Source organism: Kogia breviceps, chromosome 3, assembly GCF_026419965.1.
Source record: "Kogia breviceps isolate mKogBre1 chromosome 3, mKogBre1 haplotype 1, whole genome shotgun sequence".
NCBI classification, from domain to species: domain Eukaryota; kingdom Metazoa; phylum Chordata; class Mammalia; order Artiodactyla; family Physeteridae; genus Kogia; species Kogia breviceps.
The window spans coordinates 185,555,641-185,574,430 of NC_081312.1; the positions used below are offsets into that span (position 1 = coordinate 185,555,641).

Consider the following 18,790-nt stretch of genomic DNA (forward strand, 5'->3'; position numbering starts at 1 on the left):
ATTTCTAGTTTAATTATTTTGTAGTCAGAGAAAAACCACTTTGTTTGCAATTCTTTTGAATTTGAGGTTTGTTTTATGGCCCGTAAGATGGTTTCTCTTCATGAATGTCCCATGTGTTGTTGGGAAAAAATGTGTATTGTTGAGTGGAATGTATTTGTTCACTAGAACAGAGGAATTTATGCTTTTTTTTAGGTTCAGAAGACAAAGACCATATTGTGGTTGTTCTAATTGATCTTAAGAGATCTGTTCTGAGTTTGCATTTTCACGTTTTCAAGGCTAATTTTAAGTTTGCACACAGATTTGAAAAACCCTTGCTCTTGCTTTCCTGTTTCACCACGTTATAAAACGTATATTGGTCTTGCTGACATTTCCTACTCATGTCACTTAAGGCCAGGATTGAGTTTAAATGTAGATGGTGTAAGCTACTCTTAAGTGAGATGTGAGGCAGGCTAGTTAAGGGCATGGCTCTTAGAGTTGGGTGGACCCGTGTTCCAATCTTTATTCTGCTACTTAATATGTCTGTGTTCATGGGCACACGGTCTTTCAATCTTGCAAGGCTTTTGTGAAATCAGCTTTGACGACAGCAGTGAAGCCCCCTGTGCATGGTACAGGTCGGGCACAAATGACACTCCTGCTGCTCTGGGACTTGGGGGCGTACCGGGAAGCACTCACACGGTTTCATTTTCAGAACTTGTCTGATGAACCTAGACTCCTTGACCAGCCACTCACCCGTCTGTGTCAAGCACTGCCTTCTTTGAGCTGCTCGTCAGAGTGATTGTGGGATGCATGTCTCCTAAGAAGGGTTGTTTATTCTTATTTTCTGACCCTGTGCAATGGATTTGTTTATTGGGTAGCTCTTCTCAGTGACAGAAGAAATGAGGCACCGTGCTGATAACGATCGCCTAGGAACGTGGGGCCGTAAGAAGGGGAGGGGGTCCCATCAGTTCCTACCCGAGGCCTTGAATGCCTGTGTCATGTACCGTTAGGTTAAGCACCGGAAAGATGACACCTAGAAACAAGCTCGCAAATCGGAGTGGAAAGGCAATAGGAAAGGAATAGTTTACTATTTGTCTGTTATGTCTGGTGTTTACTAGGGCCGGAAGAAAAAAATTATGACATCGCTGGAATCACTGAACATACATAGAAGCGAAAGGGCGGTAAAGACAGACACAGCCGAGCCCTGTTACCGTGCACATCCTCTTCTCGTTCCCCAGCGTGGCCACGTGCGCTGGGGCCGGGCGCTCTGCCGGGCGGGCGACCCCGCGCCGACGCGGCCCGGCCTGGTGGGCGGGGCGCGAGGGCTGGGACGAGGCGGGTAGGGCTGTGGGAGCCCAGGGGAAAGGCCCGTCGTTCGGGCTCCCCGCAGGGCGAGAGGCCACGGGATCGCGAGGGGCGAAGGGCTTCGGGAGGAGGAAGCGAGCTCTCGGGAGGCCGGTAGTCGTCAGCCCCGAGCTTCCCGGCGACGCCCGGCCGCGGGGAGCTGCACGGTTCAGCGGGGAGTGTCTGCGCCTTCAGTCTCCCCAGGCCCAGCCCGAGGTGAAGCGGGCGCAGGGCGACCGCGTAACCCCCCACGTAGGTGGCGGAGTTTCCCCGAGAAAATCCCGACGATGGTTCAAAGAGTGACAGCAAGTCAGTCAGGCTTGTCGATGCACTTTATTGTGGGATGGAGGAGTCTGGTAAAAAACTAGAAAATGACCATATGGCGTAACAGGGACTTGAAATGAAGAGTCGGCTTTGTAACTGACATACATGGGTACAGGAACGAATTGGCACAAACTGTTAAACGCCGCCCCCAGCACTGTCTCTAGGAGGCTCTGCCCCGGCCCGGCTCACACGGAGATGAGGCTCTTCGTGGTCAGACGCGCCTCGAAACCACGCCGCGGGGCACCGCGCTGTTAGTCACACAGTGAATTTCAGAATTCAAGAGTTTTATATTAAAAACTGGGTAAAGGTAAAATGACTTGATTGTAGTTGTAAAACGAATACATTCCCATTAAATTCTGTTCTACAGCCCAAGGCAAGTATAAATGTTAACATAACACTGTTAACTCAAATCTCAATGCAAGAGAACCAATTGCGTCTCTACTTTAAATCTTAGCAACTTTCCAAATTTTCATACTAAAATATATTATTGTATTAATACAAACTACAGTATTATACACTACACTGTGTAATAAATAAAGAAATATAAAAATAAGACACATAAATATAAAAGTTTTCTAAAACTAAAAGTACATATGTCAGTTAAGAAGGGTATTAATACTGCCAGGTTTGAAGACATACAGTACAAAAATGTTGCACAGATCTATAAACTAAAAGAAACAAAATAATACTGATAGGTAAGAATCAGCTAATGTTGTTAATAAACTGGGTCCATAATAACTAACATTTGGAAACAATTATGAGCCAAATAACAATGGCAGGTCCATGTTTGAAATGCAAGTACATGGATAAAGCAGATTAGAAAATTTCCCTTTCATTTCTGTAGAGAAATTCTGAAAGTCAATTAACGCAGAATGAGTACTGAGGAATTATTAAAGGGTGAAACGTCCCAGAGTTTGGCTTCTCTGACAGAGTCAGTGGTTTTAAGTTTTATTTTCGAATTTCGATACAAGAAACAAATCAACAAATGCTAGTTATCGTAGGCCACGCATGAACGGAGGCTGGTCAAAGCCTTGAAAATACTGATAAGTGGCCCTTACAGCACACAGGTCTTGCTTAAGGCCGAAGGAGATACAAAGCTTCATATCGCATCCTTCGCATTTTCTTTCCCACGTACTCAAACACAATAACGACCACTGGTCCGACGACTGCTGTCCTCGCCAGAGTTGGGCACTGTTAGTCCCTGCAATCAGAGCTCAACAGCAATCTTCTCAACTCCACTTAAACCACATGAGTAAGAAACTTCAGCTCTTCTATCAGCTGCTTCCTTAAGGCTAACGATACACTTTCAATGAGAATACGCTCTACTACGACATCTACATGTTAGAAGTTACTACCTTCTAGATTGAATTTAGAAATGGTAGTTAGCACGGTTTGGAACTGCATTATACTTCTCCGTGAAGGGAATTTTGTAGTGCAGAAGTTCTCACATTTTAAAAAACATAATAAAATACTGAAGTGGATTTAGCATATGTTTACCAATAAAAAATTATAAAATTTCTCCCAATTGTACAGCTTAAGAATAAACCAACATAAGAATGATAATTAATACTGATAAAATGAAACAATGCCAGATGCTTATCTAAGTAATCAGTTTCCTTTAACCTGTTGCATCTTTGCTTTCTGAGTCATTAAGTTTTCTAATCTGCTTCATGTTACAAACTTGTTCCTAACTTTGAAAAATGCATGAAAAATTACTAGGTCTGAGGTTCAGGCACACCCGGATTTTTTTTTTGTGTGTGGTTTTTTTTTTTTTTTTTTTGGTATTTTGTATTTTTTTAATTTTTTACTTTACACAGTAGTGAACAGAAATCACAGTATACAGGTTACCGTGTTTCTGTGAAAAGCATGTATAATATAGAACAAACTTCATTACCAATTAGAATTTTCTTTCTTTCTAGAAAAAACGATCAGGCTTCGTTTGTTTTCTCTTCAGACACCTGCTCACCGCCCTGGCTGACTTTGTGTTCTAAGCTGCGGGCCGGGCTTCCAGCTCCTGCGCCCTCCCTCGCACCGTCGGAGTTCGCTCCCTCCCCCTCGTGCCCCTCCCCCTCCTCCCCCATCTCCTCCTCCCCCATCTCCTCCCCCTCCTCCTCCCCCCCGTGCGGTTCTCCACTTTCCTTTTCCTCCTGCAGGTCCTCCGTCTCCCTCTCCTCCTCCTCCTCCTCCTCCTCCTTGTCACTGTCCTCGTCCTCCTCCCGCGTGGAGCTCTCCCTCTCGTCCGAGTCGCCCTGCGAGGGGGAGGCGCGGGCCCCCGCGTGGTGCGCGGGCGGGCCCCCCGGGCCCGCGGCCCCCGGCTCGGGCCCCTCGGCCTCCCTCTTGCAGTAGGAGTAGCGGTGGTTCATGTGCTGGGAATAGGAGCCCGAGTGGGAGAAGCGCTTCCCGCACTTGTCGCACTGGTAGGGCTTCTCCCCGGAATGCAAGCGCGTGTGCTCGATCAGGTGATGCTTGTGTTTAAATGCCTTTTTGCAGATGCCGCACTCGTGAGGTCTTTTACCTGAAAGTAAGGGCACAGCTGTGAAATAAGATGGCATTAAGCCAACAGGCTTCGGGGCACTTCAGGTTATGGAAATGGTTATAGATTTGATTTTCCCAAACTGCCAGGTTCATGAGCATACCTACCTGTGTGTTCGTATTTGTGTCTCAACAACGAGCTACTCTTCTGGAATATCTTATCACACAAATCACAAGCATACATTCCGTTTTCTGTCTTTCGCATTTTCTTTTTGGGTGGCGTGGAATCAGAGTCATTCTGATCTTCTACATTTGATACTCCTTCTGAGCTAGTGTCTTGCCTTTCATCCTAAAGGAGAAAAAGAAGTAGGAAAATATCATTTAAAATTACAAGATAAACAAGAGACATAAACAAAAGCACAGATTAAAGACCTGCTGAGATTTACACTTTCAACAACTTGACCAGAGCAGGCTCCAAGGGGAGGGCCAGGTGACAGGTGGGGCTGACACAGACAAAAGGGAGGGGCGCTGCGGCCCCAACCGCAGCACACCGAGGGCCGGCTGGCACCGAGAAGAAAGGACACCGAAAAGAAATAATACAAAACGCAGTACTAACACAGTCCGCCTAGTTCCATGTGAATCGTTAATTTATGAGAAACTGGCAGAAAGTTTTAACTTACAAGTTTGCCGAACAGTCACAGGTTATTGACTGCGTCACTTACCTTCACTTTTTCACTCTGGGTTTCACTAAGCAAAAATTAAGATTCTGTTTTTTAAAAGTGGTCTTTAAATTCTACCTTCCAGAGCCTTAAAACAAGAACACTTGCTAGACAATGAATCTTCCGAGTTTCGGGTTAGGGATAGGGTTGGGGAGGAAACTTGGGCCTCCTGTCGGTAGAATAATTCTTTGGGGAACCTGTAGTGGGATTGGGCCTCTAAGATCCTGTGTCTTTTCTGAAGTCTTCCATTCTAAACTCACAAATTTTCTACAAGTTCAAAGGTTTTCCACATTTCTCACGGCTTTGTAAGGCGGGAGAAGTGCTGACATTTTTCTGGCATTTGCGAGCTGCTAATGGTGCTAAAGGGACTCTATTTTCAACGTTATTTGATCTAGTTGGATGATTAACTGAAATGTTTGTGGTTCTCTGTTTATTATTCAAAGGCGTGAAGAGTGTTTTATACACCCAAAATTTAGACTTAGTGAGAAATTTAGCCATGTGAAAACTTTTTCAAGAGTTACCACAATTACGGGCAGCCCACTGGTAGCAATAGTTAAGGAGAAAAAAGCAGCAAAACACACTTGAACAGGATACTGTAATTATTTTAGCTGCACCTACTTATAGCAAATATTTGGAAAAAAGATTGAATCAAATGAATACTAGAGATAAATTTAATCAGAAATTGATGGAACAAAATGGAGAGACATCAAGGTCAGTGACAAAGAAAAAGCCCAGACAGTGAGACACAACAGTCACACAAAATGGTTCTATCAAAACTGTCACGGAGTTGGGGGGAGTTAAAGAGGAAAATGCAAACACAGATTCACACGTATATTTCCTCGTATATCATTATGATTGAACACTGTTTAGTTTACAGCTTATAAAATCATTAGTAAATTCACTAGATGAATGCTTTATATACTTAATTAAAGTCTTTTTATAAACAGAGGTGTTCACACATAAAAAGTGATAGCTAAGTTTGCCTGGTGTGCAATGTCTGTGAACGGATTCTCATTTACTAATGATCATGATCAACACAGAAAGTTAACGAATTTGGGGAATCTAACTGTGAAAACGGAAGCCTGACTCGTGAGCGTTCCAGTTTTACGTGCCTCTTCTGTCTCTAGTTTCAAACAGTCGATATTCAGCTGAGACCCATCGGCCCTTTTCTCAGCAGAGTAACAAAACTGCCGTTGAAAAGTACTAAGGCACACATTCATTTATTTCCTTTCAAAAACGACAGCTTAACAAGCCGCCTGGCTCTCTCGTGACCGATTTTTCTTAGAAAACGTCACCGACACAAGCCGTAGGAGCACTTGACCAATAGGTCGAGGGCGCGAGCATTCTTTACCTGATTTCCGCTGGGCGGCGTCACCTTCAGGGCTGCTTCCTGGACCGCGGGGCTGACCGCAGCCGAGTACGTGTACGCGACCTGGGGAATCAGGATGGTCTGCTTGTTGGCCGCCAGCGCTCGCAGGCACGGAACGCTGCTCTGGTCAGCGATGGCCACGATCGTGGGTAACTGGGCAGTGACTGTGGGTATAGCAATGTTGATGGGGTTGGCACTTGGTGGGATTACATTTACAACTGGTTCTGAGTCTGCGACACAGCTGTCCTTTTGTGGCTCCTTTTTTGCACAAGACAAGTTCAAGGGTTCTTCCTGGACAGAATAAACACTGTTCTGGTAAACACTAGTGATAGTTGACCTTTCCAATAACTCTCCCTGTTGCTTTGGTAGCGAAAGATCAAGAGGTTCGACTTGGGGCTCTTCCTGTGCGCCCTCTGCCGGGTACGCGTAACCCTGTGCGCTTCCGGAGGAGGAGAGGTTGAGGGGGGATGGGGATGATGTGCCGCTTCTGGGACCACTGACCGCTGAGCCCGCTGGTAAGACGGGGGAGCCAGTTATCTTCGGAGGGCTCTGGAGATCCCCTGTGCCGTCCTGGGGTTCATCTGTGTTTGTGGGTTGGGGCTGATCGTCGTTCTTGGCAGGGATGTGGGCTTCGCCTGGCTCGGGAGAAGACGCTTCAGAAGATTGCACTGAAGTCTGTCCCGTCTGCATCTTTTCAAACCACTTTTTCACTACATCCGGTGGTAGGTTCACCGAGTCAGCAATTTTTGAGAGCTCTTCTGCACTTGGCTGTGCGTTCAAAGCATAATATGCTTTCAGAAGAGACAGGAGGTTCTTTAACGGTGGCTGGCTGGGAGACAGACTGCCATCTCCGGAGCCCGAGGGAGCAGAGGCCTCGGGCTTGGCACCTTCTGGTGTGGGGGGCAGATGGGGCTGGGCGGGCTGCTTCAGGTCACAGCGCTTTAGCTCCGAAAGGGCGCTGATGTCCCCTGGACGGTCGTCACACAGGAGGCAGGTGCTGTCATTCCCTCCTCCTTCAAAGCTTTTGTCCTTCTCAGATTTAACAGTGAGATCTTCTGGTAACTTTTCACTTTTGCAGCTGTTGGTGGGGACTGGATTTTCCTTTTTTAAATTCTGAGGAACAACTTGCAGTTGGCTAGGTTGTTCAAGACTGTAGTTAATGATGATTTTGGTTGTTCCATCTTGATCAACCAGAGGAAGACTGATGGCTGAAATAACAGAATGGCCACCTTGCTGGATGGATGAAGCGTTGATTGTTTCTTGTTCTTTGGAGGCAAGATTGGCTTGATTATTCTCCAAAACTTGCCTGATTACATTACCATCTACTGCCACTTTCAGTACATTCTGAATATCACTTAAATTGATACTGATGGGGGACACCAAGCCCACCGTTGGCAGAACAACGGCCTGCACCACACCCTGAGAAGCGCCGGCCGCCTGTAGGGGGCCAGCGCCGCTGAAAACCCCATTCTGTAAAGGGGTTGCACAGTTGATTCCTGAAGCGACCACTATGGGCTTGAACTCATAATCCACAGGCTCAGTTTTGATTTGGTTTACAGAAAGTTGTTCTTGGAAGGGCTTATTCTCTATCTTCTGCCGTATCTGTGGCCGCGTGGGGCTGCCTGGCGATGCCGAGAGAGATGGTGAGGGACACTGCGGGGTCTTGAGCCCTGTTCGTGGCCGCCCGTTCACAGGCATCAGGCTGATACATTTCTTGCTGCTTATGTGTGAGCTATAGGAACCGGAATGGGAAAAACGTTTCTTGCAGTTTGGGCATTCGTATGGCTTCTCTCCTAAACAACAACAAAAAGTTACATTCATCAATTTTTACGTATCCACCTTTTCCCTAAAACGAGCAGTATCAGTTTAAAAAGGGGTTACCATGTATGTCTGTAATATAATTTTATTGAGAATCATCACTTTACGTTCAAAACCTACGTAACTGTCATAAACACCAGTAAGATGTTAGTCTGAACTATGTGCTAACCAATAAAAGAATCTTCTCAGCATATGTGTACAATATTTCTGCACCTTTAAAAGTTCAAGTCATTCTCAAATACCAAAAAATAGCGCTTCCCCGGTGGCGCAGTGGTTGAGAGTCCGCCTGCCGACGCAGGGGACGCGGGTTCGTGCCCCGGTCCGGGAGGATCCCACGTGCCGCGGAGCGGCTGGGCCCGTGAGCCGTGGCCGCTGCGCCTGCGCGTCCGGAGCCTGTGCTCCGCAACGGGAGGGGCCACAACAGTGAGAGGCCCGCGTACCGCAAAAAAAAAAAAATTTATATGCTACTCTATCAAGTAATTTCTTATCCTGTTTCACCAATTTATGTAATTTTCTATATTTTATTCTACTTAACCATCTGTAGGAGAAATTAATATTAGAGGAAAGAAAAGTAAATCTCCCATAAGGCTTAACATGTATGAACATCTCGCCTTAACTGTATGCGTCATGAATAATCTATCCTTCCCATGTCCACAGGTTTCCTTGAAAAGATCTTTTTCAATGGGAAGAAAACTTTAAATACAAGGTATTGTTATAAGCCGTGGCTTATTAAACTGGGATGTATGTACTTCTGGATATATCAGGCAATGTTTTACTGGGTATGAAAAGCATCTTAGAGTTTCAATTTTAGCGATAGTGGTTATGGTAATTTAAAACATTTAAATATTAAGACACAGATTAAACTATGTTGCACAAATGCAACGTTTCTGTGAAATGTTAGGGAAAAAACCAAGAAGCTTCCCGCTTGCAGAGGCCTCCCTTAAGGTGCTTCCCTAGACCTTCCAGGGTACATGGCATTTATTCTTCTTGGCCACTAGGGATACTTTGACAGAAAATTTTGAGAAGCCCTGAGCTACATGAAATATTTACATAAAACCTATTTCTTTTTTACTTTTGCTTTAACTTATAGTTCATCATTTATAATTTAAAGGTTACTGATGCCCATTTTCAGGGAGGTAGCAAACTCCAGGTGTTGTGGGCCATTTTACCTGCACCTGTTACAGTGCAGCTCAGCAGCTCAGAGATGCTCTTTAAACCTTCTTTAGATGAATGAATGGCTAATTATGAAAATTATGAAATGTGACGATGCTGATTATCTACTCAGTAGCAAAATTTAAGCTCTTTATCTCCACCCCCCTTTTTTTTGATGTCTGTAGCCACTATATTTTTTTAATTGATGCATAGTTGATTTGCAATGTCGTGTTAGTTTCTGGTATATTCAGCTTTACTCTTTTTGTGTGTGTGTGTTTTTGAATTTTATTTATTTTTTATACAGCAGGTTCTTATTAGGTATCTATTTTATACATAGTAGTGTCTACATGTCAATCCCAATCTCCCAGTTTATCCCACCCCCCCAACACATCCCCCTTTTCTTTTTAGTAATTAAAAGGAAAGCAGCTAGAAAGTCAATGTAAGCTCTGCTAGTAATGTAACTTCAATGTTGTAAACTTTAAAACAAGTGCATTATATTTTCACACTAATTTATTTCTAAGAAATCAGCACTGGAGGGAATCTAATAAGCCTCTATACAGCCTCCTTCTCAATGAAGACTTCATTTTATATCATCCTTGACACTGGCTCATCTCTGATTAACCTCCTTTATTGAAAGGAGTCTACTGCTGCCGGACAGCTCTGTGGAGGACAGTCTAGTCTGGCTCTGCTGAGGGCCACGGATCCGGGTTCAGATTCTGGCTCTGTCGCAGGCTATTTTCTCAACCTTTCTAAGCCTCAGTGTTTTGGTGCATAAATAGGTATAGATACACCCTCACTGGACTGCTGTAGGAGCTAATATCTGGGATTATAGAGCAAAGCTTGGTGTGCCCTCAAGAAAGGTTAGTGATTCCTTGCCAGGGCAATGAGGCAGCGGCTCAGTACTAAGCCAAAGTCAGCTTGTTAGAACGCCTACTTCCCTGTACTGGTTTGCTTCTGATGCCACACAGAATTGGTTTAACTCTTCTTGCACGAGCCAGACTTCCAAGCTGAAGAGCTGTCACGCTTATTCTTCAGTTGCCTTTGTGTAGCTTGGACATACCCAGGTCTTCCACGCATTCCTAATGGGACATGGTTTTTAGAACCCTTACTCGCTTGTTAACTCACCGCTGGAAATTCTCCAGTTTAATCAGTATCTTTCCGAGGGGATGGCTGAAATATGGTTCATTACTCGAAATGCATCAGACAGAAATCTCCGATGCGGTAGAACAGGGATGTGCCCTAGTGTCTCTTGTATTTCACGTTTCTTAACTACTCGATGGCGTTTTTAGGTGAGCTGCGCTGGCCCCCTCCTGCTCACTAGGCAAGTAAGCGAATGCGATACCGATTATCTGCCTCTACAAACGGGGAGGGAGAAGAGCACAGTGGGTACGGCATTGGAGACAAGATGCCTGTATCAGAGCCCCAGCTCCGCCGTGTCCCAGCTGAGTGACTGCAGGCAAGCTAAGCTTGCTGAGCCTCCATTTCCTCATCAGTAAAAAAAAAAAAAAAAAGGCAATAGTAGCATCTCCCTCACAGGGTCACTGTGAGAACTATTTGACTTAATGCACACAGGTAAGTAGAATGTGGCTGTACAGAGTTAAGTGTCCAGCAAGCGCTAGTTACCATTACGCTGACTGGGAGTCAGTCACCCTGGTATTTTACCACTCCTGCAAAGACAGTCTGCAGAACAATTATTCTAGAGCCAAAGTCACTATGTTTGTTGGAGAAACGATTGTTTCTAACTCTAACTTCATAGCTTCATGGATGATAGCTAAAGCACATCACCTCATTTATCAGTCAGTCTAGGTCAGTGTTTGTAACTACTAAACCCTGGAGGTTATATCAGGAAGGTGTGCTGCTCAAAGTTAGATGTACTATGAACACTGCTGTTTTTTTAAATGGCTGGGTGAGTGTTTGGTTGCACCTGATGTAAACGTTTTCCAGGCTAAAATGGAACAAACCCAGGTTACTTGCTGGGGAGGATCCCAGCCCAGGTGCGGGGGCTCTTTTGCACCCCCTGTGTGTGCAGGTGTGGTGGCCTTCTCACAGCTCCGTTCCCACCCACGTGCGAAGTTCACATGACGGGTGACACACGTCTCTGCATAGGGTTCATTTCATGGGTATCAGAAGAGACCAACTATCCGGGCAATTTTAGGGCACATAATTGAGGACCCTGACCCTCAATGCCTTTTAAAAACTCAGCTGAGAAAAAAAATTACAGAGGTTTCCTGAAGGATATGCAGTTCATTCATTACTAGATACTCCAAACAGTGCTTTCAAAACTATCTGTGGTGAAGGGTCATTTGTTTTTTCATTAAAAAATTTTTCCAATCTCCTATGGACCAATATTGTATAAAATACAATGAAATTCTCACAGCACTGTCTTGGTATACTAGTTTCTCAATGTATCTGAGATGACACTGTACCCCTGCTTGAACTCTCCCCTTGGAATAAACCATCAGGGAGCCGTAGACTGGGACGGCATCCATCGGCCACCCTGGGACAATGCTTTTTCTGAATTGCACTTTGGTGAAGTATCGCTGGCCTCTATTGAAGAATCTTATTTTAGAGAGAAAACACTATCAAATTCTCTGCTGTATTATTTTAAGGATATTTCTCAGGATGATATAAATATTTTGTTCTTTATTCTTTTTTAACTTAATTTTTTAACATCTTTATTGGAGTATAATTGCTTTGCAATGGTGTGTCAGTTTCTGCTGTATAACAAAGTGAATCAGCTATACGTATACATCTATCCCCATATCCCCTCCCTCTTGCGTCTCCCTCCCACCCTCCCTATCCCACCCCTCTAGGTGGTCACAAAGCACTGAGCTGATCTCCCTGTGCTATGCGGCTGCTTCCCACTGCTATTTTACATTTGGTAGTGTAGATATATCCATGCCACTCTCTCACTTCGTCCCAGCTTACCCTTCCCTCTCCCCGTGTCCTCAAGTCCATTCTCTACGTTTGCGACTTTATTCCTGTCCTGCCCCTAGGTTCTTCAGAACCTTTTTTATTTTTTTTAAGATTCCATATATATGTGTTAGCATACGGTATTTTTCTCTTTCTGACTTACTTCACTCTGTATGACAGACTCTAAGTCCATCCACTTCACTACAAATAACTCAATTTTGTTTCTTTTTATGGCTGAGTAATATTCCATTGTATATATGTGCCACATCTTCTTTATCCATTCATCTGTTGATGGACACTTAGGTTGCTTCCTATAGTCCTGGCTATCGTAAATAGAGCTGCAATGAACATTGTGGTACATGACTCTTTTTGAATTATGGTTTTCTCAGGGTATATGCCCAGTAGTGGGATTGCTGGGTCGTATGGTAGTTCTATTTTTAGTTTTTTAAGGAACCTCCATAATGTTCTCCATAGTGGCTTTTATCAATTCACATTCCCACCAACAGTGCAGGAGGATTCCTTTTCTCCACACCCTCTCCAGCATTTCTTGTTTGTAGACTTTTTGATGATGGCCATTCTGACTGGTGTGAGGTGATACCTCATTGTAGTTTTGATTTACATTTCTCTAATGATTACTGATGTTGAGCATCCTTCCATGTGTTTGTTGGCAATCTGTGTATCTTCTTTGGAGAAATGTCTATTTAGGTCTTCTACCCATTTTTGGATTGGGTTGGTTTTTTTTTTTTTTTTTTTGATATTGAGCTGCATGAGCTGCTGGTGTATTTTGGAGATTACTCCTTTGTCAGTTGCTTCATTTGCAAATATTTTCTCCTACTCTGAGGGTTGTCTTTTCATCTTGTTTATAGTTTCCTTTGCTGTGCAAAAGCTTTTAAGTTTCATTAGATCCCACTTGTTTATTTTTGTTTTTATTTCCATTTCTCTAGGAGGTGGGTTAAAAAGATTTTGGTTAAAAAGGATTTTGCTGTGATTTATGTCATAGAGTGTTCTGTGTATGTTTTCCTCTAAGAGTTTTATGTGTCTGGCCTTACATTTAGGTCTTTAATCCACTTTGAGTTTATTTTTGTGTATGGTGTTAGGAAGTTTTCTAATTTCATTCTTTTACATGTAGCTGTCCAGTTTTCCCAGCACCACTTATTGAACAAGAGGCTCAATTCTCCATTGTGTATTCTTATCTCCTTTATCAAAGATAAGGTGACCATATGTGTGTGGGTTTTTTGCTGGGCTTTCTATCCTGTTCCATTGATGTATATTTCTGTTTTTGTGCCAGTATCATACTGTCTTCATTACTATAGCTTTGTAGTATAGTTTGAAGTCCGGGAGCCTGATTCCTCCAGCTCTGTTTTTCTTTCTCAAGATTGCTTTGGCTATTTGGGGTCTTTTGTGTTTCCATACAAATGGTGCAATTTTTTTGTTCTAGTTCTGTGCAAAATGCCATTGGTAGTTTGACAGGGATTGCATCGAACCTGTAAATTGCTTTGGGTAGTACAGTCATTTTCACTATGTTGATTCTTCCAATCAAAGGACATAGTATATCTCTCCATCTGTTTGTATCATCTTTAATGTCTTTCATCAGTGTTAATTTCTTTCATCAGTGTCTTATAGTTTTCTGCATACAGGTCTTTTTGTCTCCTTAGGTAGGTTTATTCCTAGGTATTTTATTCTTTTTGTTGCAATGGTAAATGGCAGTGTTTCCTTAATTTCTCTTTCAGATTTTTCATCATTAGTGTATATATAGGAATGCAAGAGATTTCTGTGCATTAATTTTGTATCCTGCCACTCTACCAAATTCATTGATTAGCTCTAGTAGTCTTCTGGTAGCATCTTTAGAATTCTCTAGTACAGTATCATGTCATCTGCAAACAGTGACAGTTTTACTTCTTTTCTGATTTGGATTCCTTTTTCTTCTCTGACTGCTGTGGCTAAAACTTCCAAAACTATGTTGAATAATAGTGGTGAGAGTGGGCAACCTTGGCTTGTTCCTGATCTTAGTGGAAATGGTTTCAGTTTTTCACCATTGAGAACGATGTTGGCTGTGGGTTTGTCATATATGGCCTTTACTATGCTGAGGTAAGTTCCCTCTATGCCTACTTTCTGGAGAGTTTTTATCAGAAATGGGTGTTGAATTTTGTCGAAAGCTTTTTCTGCATCTGTTTAGATGATCATATGGCTTTTATCCTTCAGTTTGTTAACATGGTGTATCACATTGATTGATTTGCATATATTGAAGAATCCTTGCATTCATGGGATAAATCCCACTTGATCATGGTGTATGATCCTTTTAATGTGCTGTTGGATTCTGTTTGCTAGCATATTGTTGAGGATTTTTGCATCTATGTTCATCAGTGATATTGGCCTGTAGTTTTCTTTCTTTGTCTGGTTTTGGTATCAGGGTGATGGTGGCCTCATAGAATGAGTTTGGGAGTGTTTCTCCCTCTGCTATATTTTGGAAGAGTTGAAGAAGATAGGTATTAGTTCTTCTCTAAATGTTTGATAGAATTCGCCTGTGAAGCCATCTGGTCCGGGGCTTTTGTTTGCTGGAAGATTTTTAATCACAGTCTCAATTTCAGTGCTTGTGATTAGCCTGTTTATGTTTTCTGTTTCTTCCTGGTTCAGTCCCAGAAGGTTGTACTTTTCTAAGAATTTGTCCATTTCTCCAAGTTGTCCATTTTATTGGCATAGAGTTGCTTGTAGTAATCTCTCATGATCCTTTGTATTTCAGCAGTGTCAGTTGTTACTTCTCCTTTTTCTTTCCTAATGCTATTGATTTGAGTTTTCTCCCTTTTTTTTCTTGATGAGGCTAGCTAATGGTGTATCAATTTTGTGTATCTTCTCAAAGAACCAGCTTTTAGTTTTACTGATCTTTGCTACTGTTTCCTTCATCTCTTTTTCATTTATTTCTGATCTTTATGATTTCTTTCCTTCTGCTAACTTGGGGCTATTTTTGTTCTTCTTTCTCTAATTGCTTTAAGTGTAAGGTTAGGTTGTTTATTTGGGATGTTTCTTGTTTCTTGAGGTAGGATTGTATTGCTCTAAATATCCCTCTTAGAACTGCTTTTGCTGCATTCCACAGGTTTTAGGTCGTTATGTTTTCACTGTCATTTGTTTCTAGGTATTTTTTGATTTCCTTTTTGATTTCTTCAGTGATCTCTTGGTTATTTAGTAGCATATTGTTTAGCTTCCATGTGTTTGTATTTTTTTTTTTTTTTTTTAGTTTTTTTTCCTGTAATTGATATCTAGTCTCATAGTGTTGTGGTCAGAAAAGATACTTTTTCTTAAATTTATCAAGGCTTGATTTGTGACCCAAGATATGATCTATCCTGGAGAATGTTCCATGAGCACTTGAGAAGAAAGTGTATTCTGTTGTTTTTGGATGGAATGTCGTATAAATATCAATTAAGTCCATCTTGTTTAATGTATCATTTAAAGCTTGTGTTTCCTTATTTATTTTCATTTTGGTTGATCTGTCCATTGTTGAAAGTGGGGTGTTAAAGTCCCCTACTATTATTGTGTTACTGTCAGTTTCCCCTTTTATGGCTGTTAGCATGAGGTACTCCTAAGTTGGGTTCATAAATATTTACAATTGTTGTATCTTCTTCTTGGATTGATCCCTTGATCATTATGTAGTGTCCTTCTTTGTCTCTGGGAGTAGTCTTTATTTTAAAGTCTGTTTTGTCTGACAGGAGAATTGCTACTCCAGTTTTCTTTTATTTCCATTTGCATGGAATAACTTTTTCCATCCCCTCACTTTCAGTCTGTATGTGTCCCTAGGTCAGAAGTACATCTCTTGTAGACAGCATATGTTTCTGTTTCCATTCAGCCAGTCTGTTTTTTGGTTGGAGCATTTAATACATTTACATTTAAGGTAATTATGGATATGTTATGTTCCAATTACCATTTTCCTAACTGTTTTGGTTTTGTTATCGTAGGTCTTTTCTTTCTCTTGTGTTTCCTGCCTAGAGAAGTTCCTTCAGCATTTGTTGTCAAGCTGGTTTGGTGGTGCTGAATCCTGTTAGCTTTTGCTTGTCTGTAAAGGTTTTAATTTCTCCGTCAAATCTGAATGAGATCCTTGCTGGGTAGAGTAATCTTGGTTGTAGATTTTTCCCTTTCATCACTTTAAATATGTCCTGCCACTCCCTTCTGGGCTGCAGAGTTTCTGCTGAAAGAACAGCTGTTAACGTTATGGGGATTCCCTTGTATGTTATTTGTTGCTTTTCCCTTGCTGCTTTTAATTCTTTGTATTTAATTTTTGATAGTTTGATTAATATGTGTCTTGGTGTGTTTCTCCTTGGATTTATCCTGTATGGGACTCTCTGTGTTTCCTGGAGTTGATTATTTCCTTTCCCATATTAGGGAAGTTTTCAACTATAATCTCTTCAAATATTTTCTCAGTCCCTTTCTTTCTCTCTTCTTCTGGGGCACATATAATTTAAATGTTGGTGTGTTTAATGTTGTCCCAGAGGTCTCTGAGAGTGTCCTCAATTCATTTCATTCTTTTTTCTTTATTCTGCTCTGTGGTAGTTATTTCCACTGTTGTATCTTCCAGGTCACTTATCCGTTCTTCTGCCTCGGTTATTCTGCTATTGATTCCTTCTAGAGAATTTTTAATTTCATCTATTGTGGTGTTCATCATTGTCTGTTTGCTCTTTAGTTCTTCTAGGTCCTTGTTAAATGTTTCTTATATTTCCTCCATTCTATTTCCAAGATTTTGGATCATCTTTACTATCATCACTCTGAATTCTTTTTCAGACTGCCTATTTCCTCTTCATTTGTTCGGTCTGGTGGGTTTTTACCTTGCTTCTTCATCTGCTGCGTATTTCTCTGTCTTCTCATTGCCTACATTATTGCATTTGGGGTCTCCTTTTCACAGCCTGCAGGTTCTGTTTTTGGCTTCTGCTCTCAGTGGGTAAGGCTGGTTCAGTTGGTTGTGTAGGCTTCCTGGTAGAGGAGACTGGTGCCTGTGTTCTGGTGGATGAGGCTGGATCTTGTATTTCTGGTCGACAGGACTGTGTCCAGTGGTGTGTTTTGGGGTGTCTGTGACCTTATGATTGTAGGCAGCCTCTTTGCTAATGAGTGTCTTGCTAGTTGTTTGGAATAGGGTGTCCAGCACTGGAGCTTGCTGGTCGTTGAGTTTAGCTGGGTCTTAGCATTGAGACGGAGATCTCTGGGAGAGCTCTCGCTGATTGATATTATGTGGGGCTGGGATGTGTCCGGTGGTCCAATGTCCTGAGCTTGGCTCTCCCACCTCAGAGGCTCAGGCCTGACACCCGGCTGGAGCACCAAGACCCTGTCTGCCAAACGGCCAGGTACGTGGGGGGGAGTCTTGCCTATTGGGAAGTCTGTGATCTTCTACCAGTGTTCAGTAGGTGTTCTGTAGGAGTTGTTCCACATGTAGATGTATTTGTGGGGAGGAAGGTGAGCTCCACGTCTTACTCCTCCACCATCTTGAAGGTCCTCCCTGTTCTTTATTCTTAATGATGCTTCAAGGGACAAATTTCTCTATGGACTTAGTATCAGGAAGGGTTGTGCTTTTTCCAGCAACTGATTCTTCTTACTTACAGTTACTCTGGGTCTTGGTTACTAATTGCAGTTTTCTTACTTCCTAAACCTTAGGGTCTAATTTGTGGTTACTTCTAGCATGTGCAAAGGTTTTTATATATTCCTTTTTTTCTCATGTTTACTTCATGCCTGTCTTACTTTCTTAACTTTATTTTTCTTAAATGTTTTTAAAATTTTTGCTGTATTAAAGGTGTACAAGCCTCATAGTAAATAATTTTAAGAATAAGAGACATAAATACATAATGAATGGAGAGCAGAGCACAGTGGGAGTTTTGTGTTCTATGATGTGGCCTAAATTTGCCTTATCTTTTAAAGCAGCAGCATACTGTTAGCTTATACAAAGCTCTTCCCCATCGAAACTCCTAAAGTTTTTCTGTAGGTACTACAGATACTAGCTCCCGACTTGACTGAGGTTGATTTTTGAATATCAATGTAGGATTCTGTGATTATTAATTTCTTGTTTCTAGACTTAATTTTAATGTTTGGTGTGATCTGTGCATCCCAGCTGCATATCATCTATAGAGCTGATAAGTCCTCTTATATGACTGCAATAGGACCATATGACATTCATTTTGTATGTGAATCTTACTTTAAGCTGTATTACCCCAATTTTAATATTTAAAAAACTCCCTTGAATTAGCTATATCTCTATCAACAACCTCAAATCATTTGAGGTTATTGAAAATATATTATTGATGTAACACCTATTTTTCTTAAACTGTTTCAAAAATAAGTTTGAAGAGGAAGGGACGCTTCTGAACTCAGTCTACAAGGCCAGCATCTGCCTGATACCAAAAGCAGACAAAGATATAAAAATTTACAAACAAACTCATAGAAAAAGAGGTCAGATCTGTGATTACCAGAGGCGGGAGGGGTAATTGGATGAAGGTGGTCAAAAGGTACAAACTTCCAGTTATAAAATAAATAAGTACTAGGAATGCAATGTTGCAATGTATAACATGATAAGTATAATTAACACTGCTAATTAACACTGCTGCATGTTATATTTGAAATTTGAGAGTAAATCCTAAGAGATCTCATCACAAGGAAAATATTTTTTTCTATAATTTTGCATCTGTATGAGATGGATGTTCACTAAACTTATTGTGATAATCATTTCATGATG

At 42.0% G+C, this 18,790-nt stretch overlaps 1 protein-coding gene across 11 annotated transcripts in view; it reads right to left on the reverse strand.

Annotated features, from left to right (window-relative positions):
• Window positions 1-1,637: 1,637 nt before the first annotated feature.
• Window positions 1,638-18,790, reverse strand: part of ZEB1 (zinc finger E-box binding homeobox 1) — a 203,587-nt gene continuing 186,434 nt past the window's right edge. For all 11 annotated transcript variants that reach the window (XM_059058292.2, XM_067030537.1, XM_067030535.1 and 8 more), the window contains 3 exons: window positions 6,187-7,997; window positions 4,285-4,465; window positions 1,638-4,159 (listed from right to left, as the gene is read on the reverse strand). In XM_059058292.2, the coding sequence (XP_058914275.1) occupies window positions 3,573-4,159; window positions 4,285-4,465; window positions 6,187-7,997 (2,579 nt within the window). In that variant the 3' untranslated portion in view covers window positions 1,638-3,572. The remainder of the gene's footprint in view (window positions 4,160-4,284; window positions 4,466-6,186; window positions 7,998-18,790) is intronic.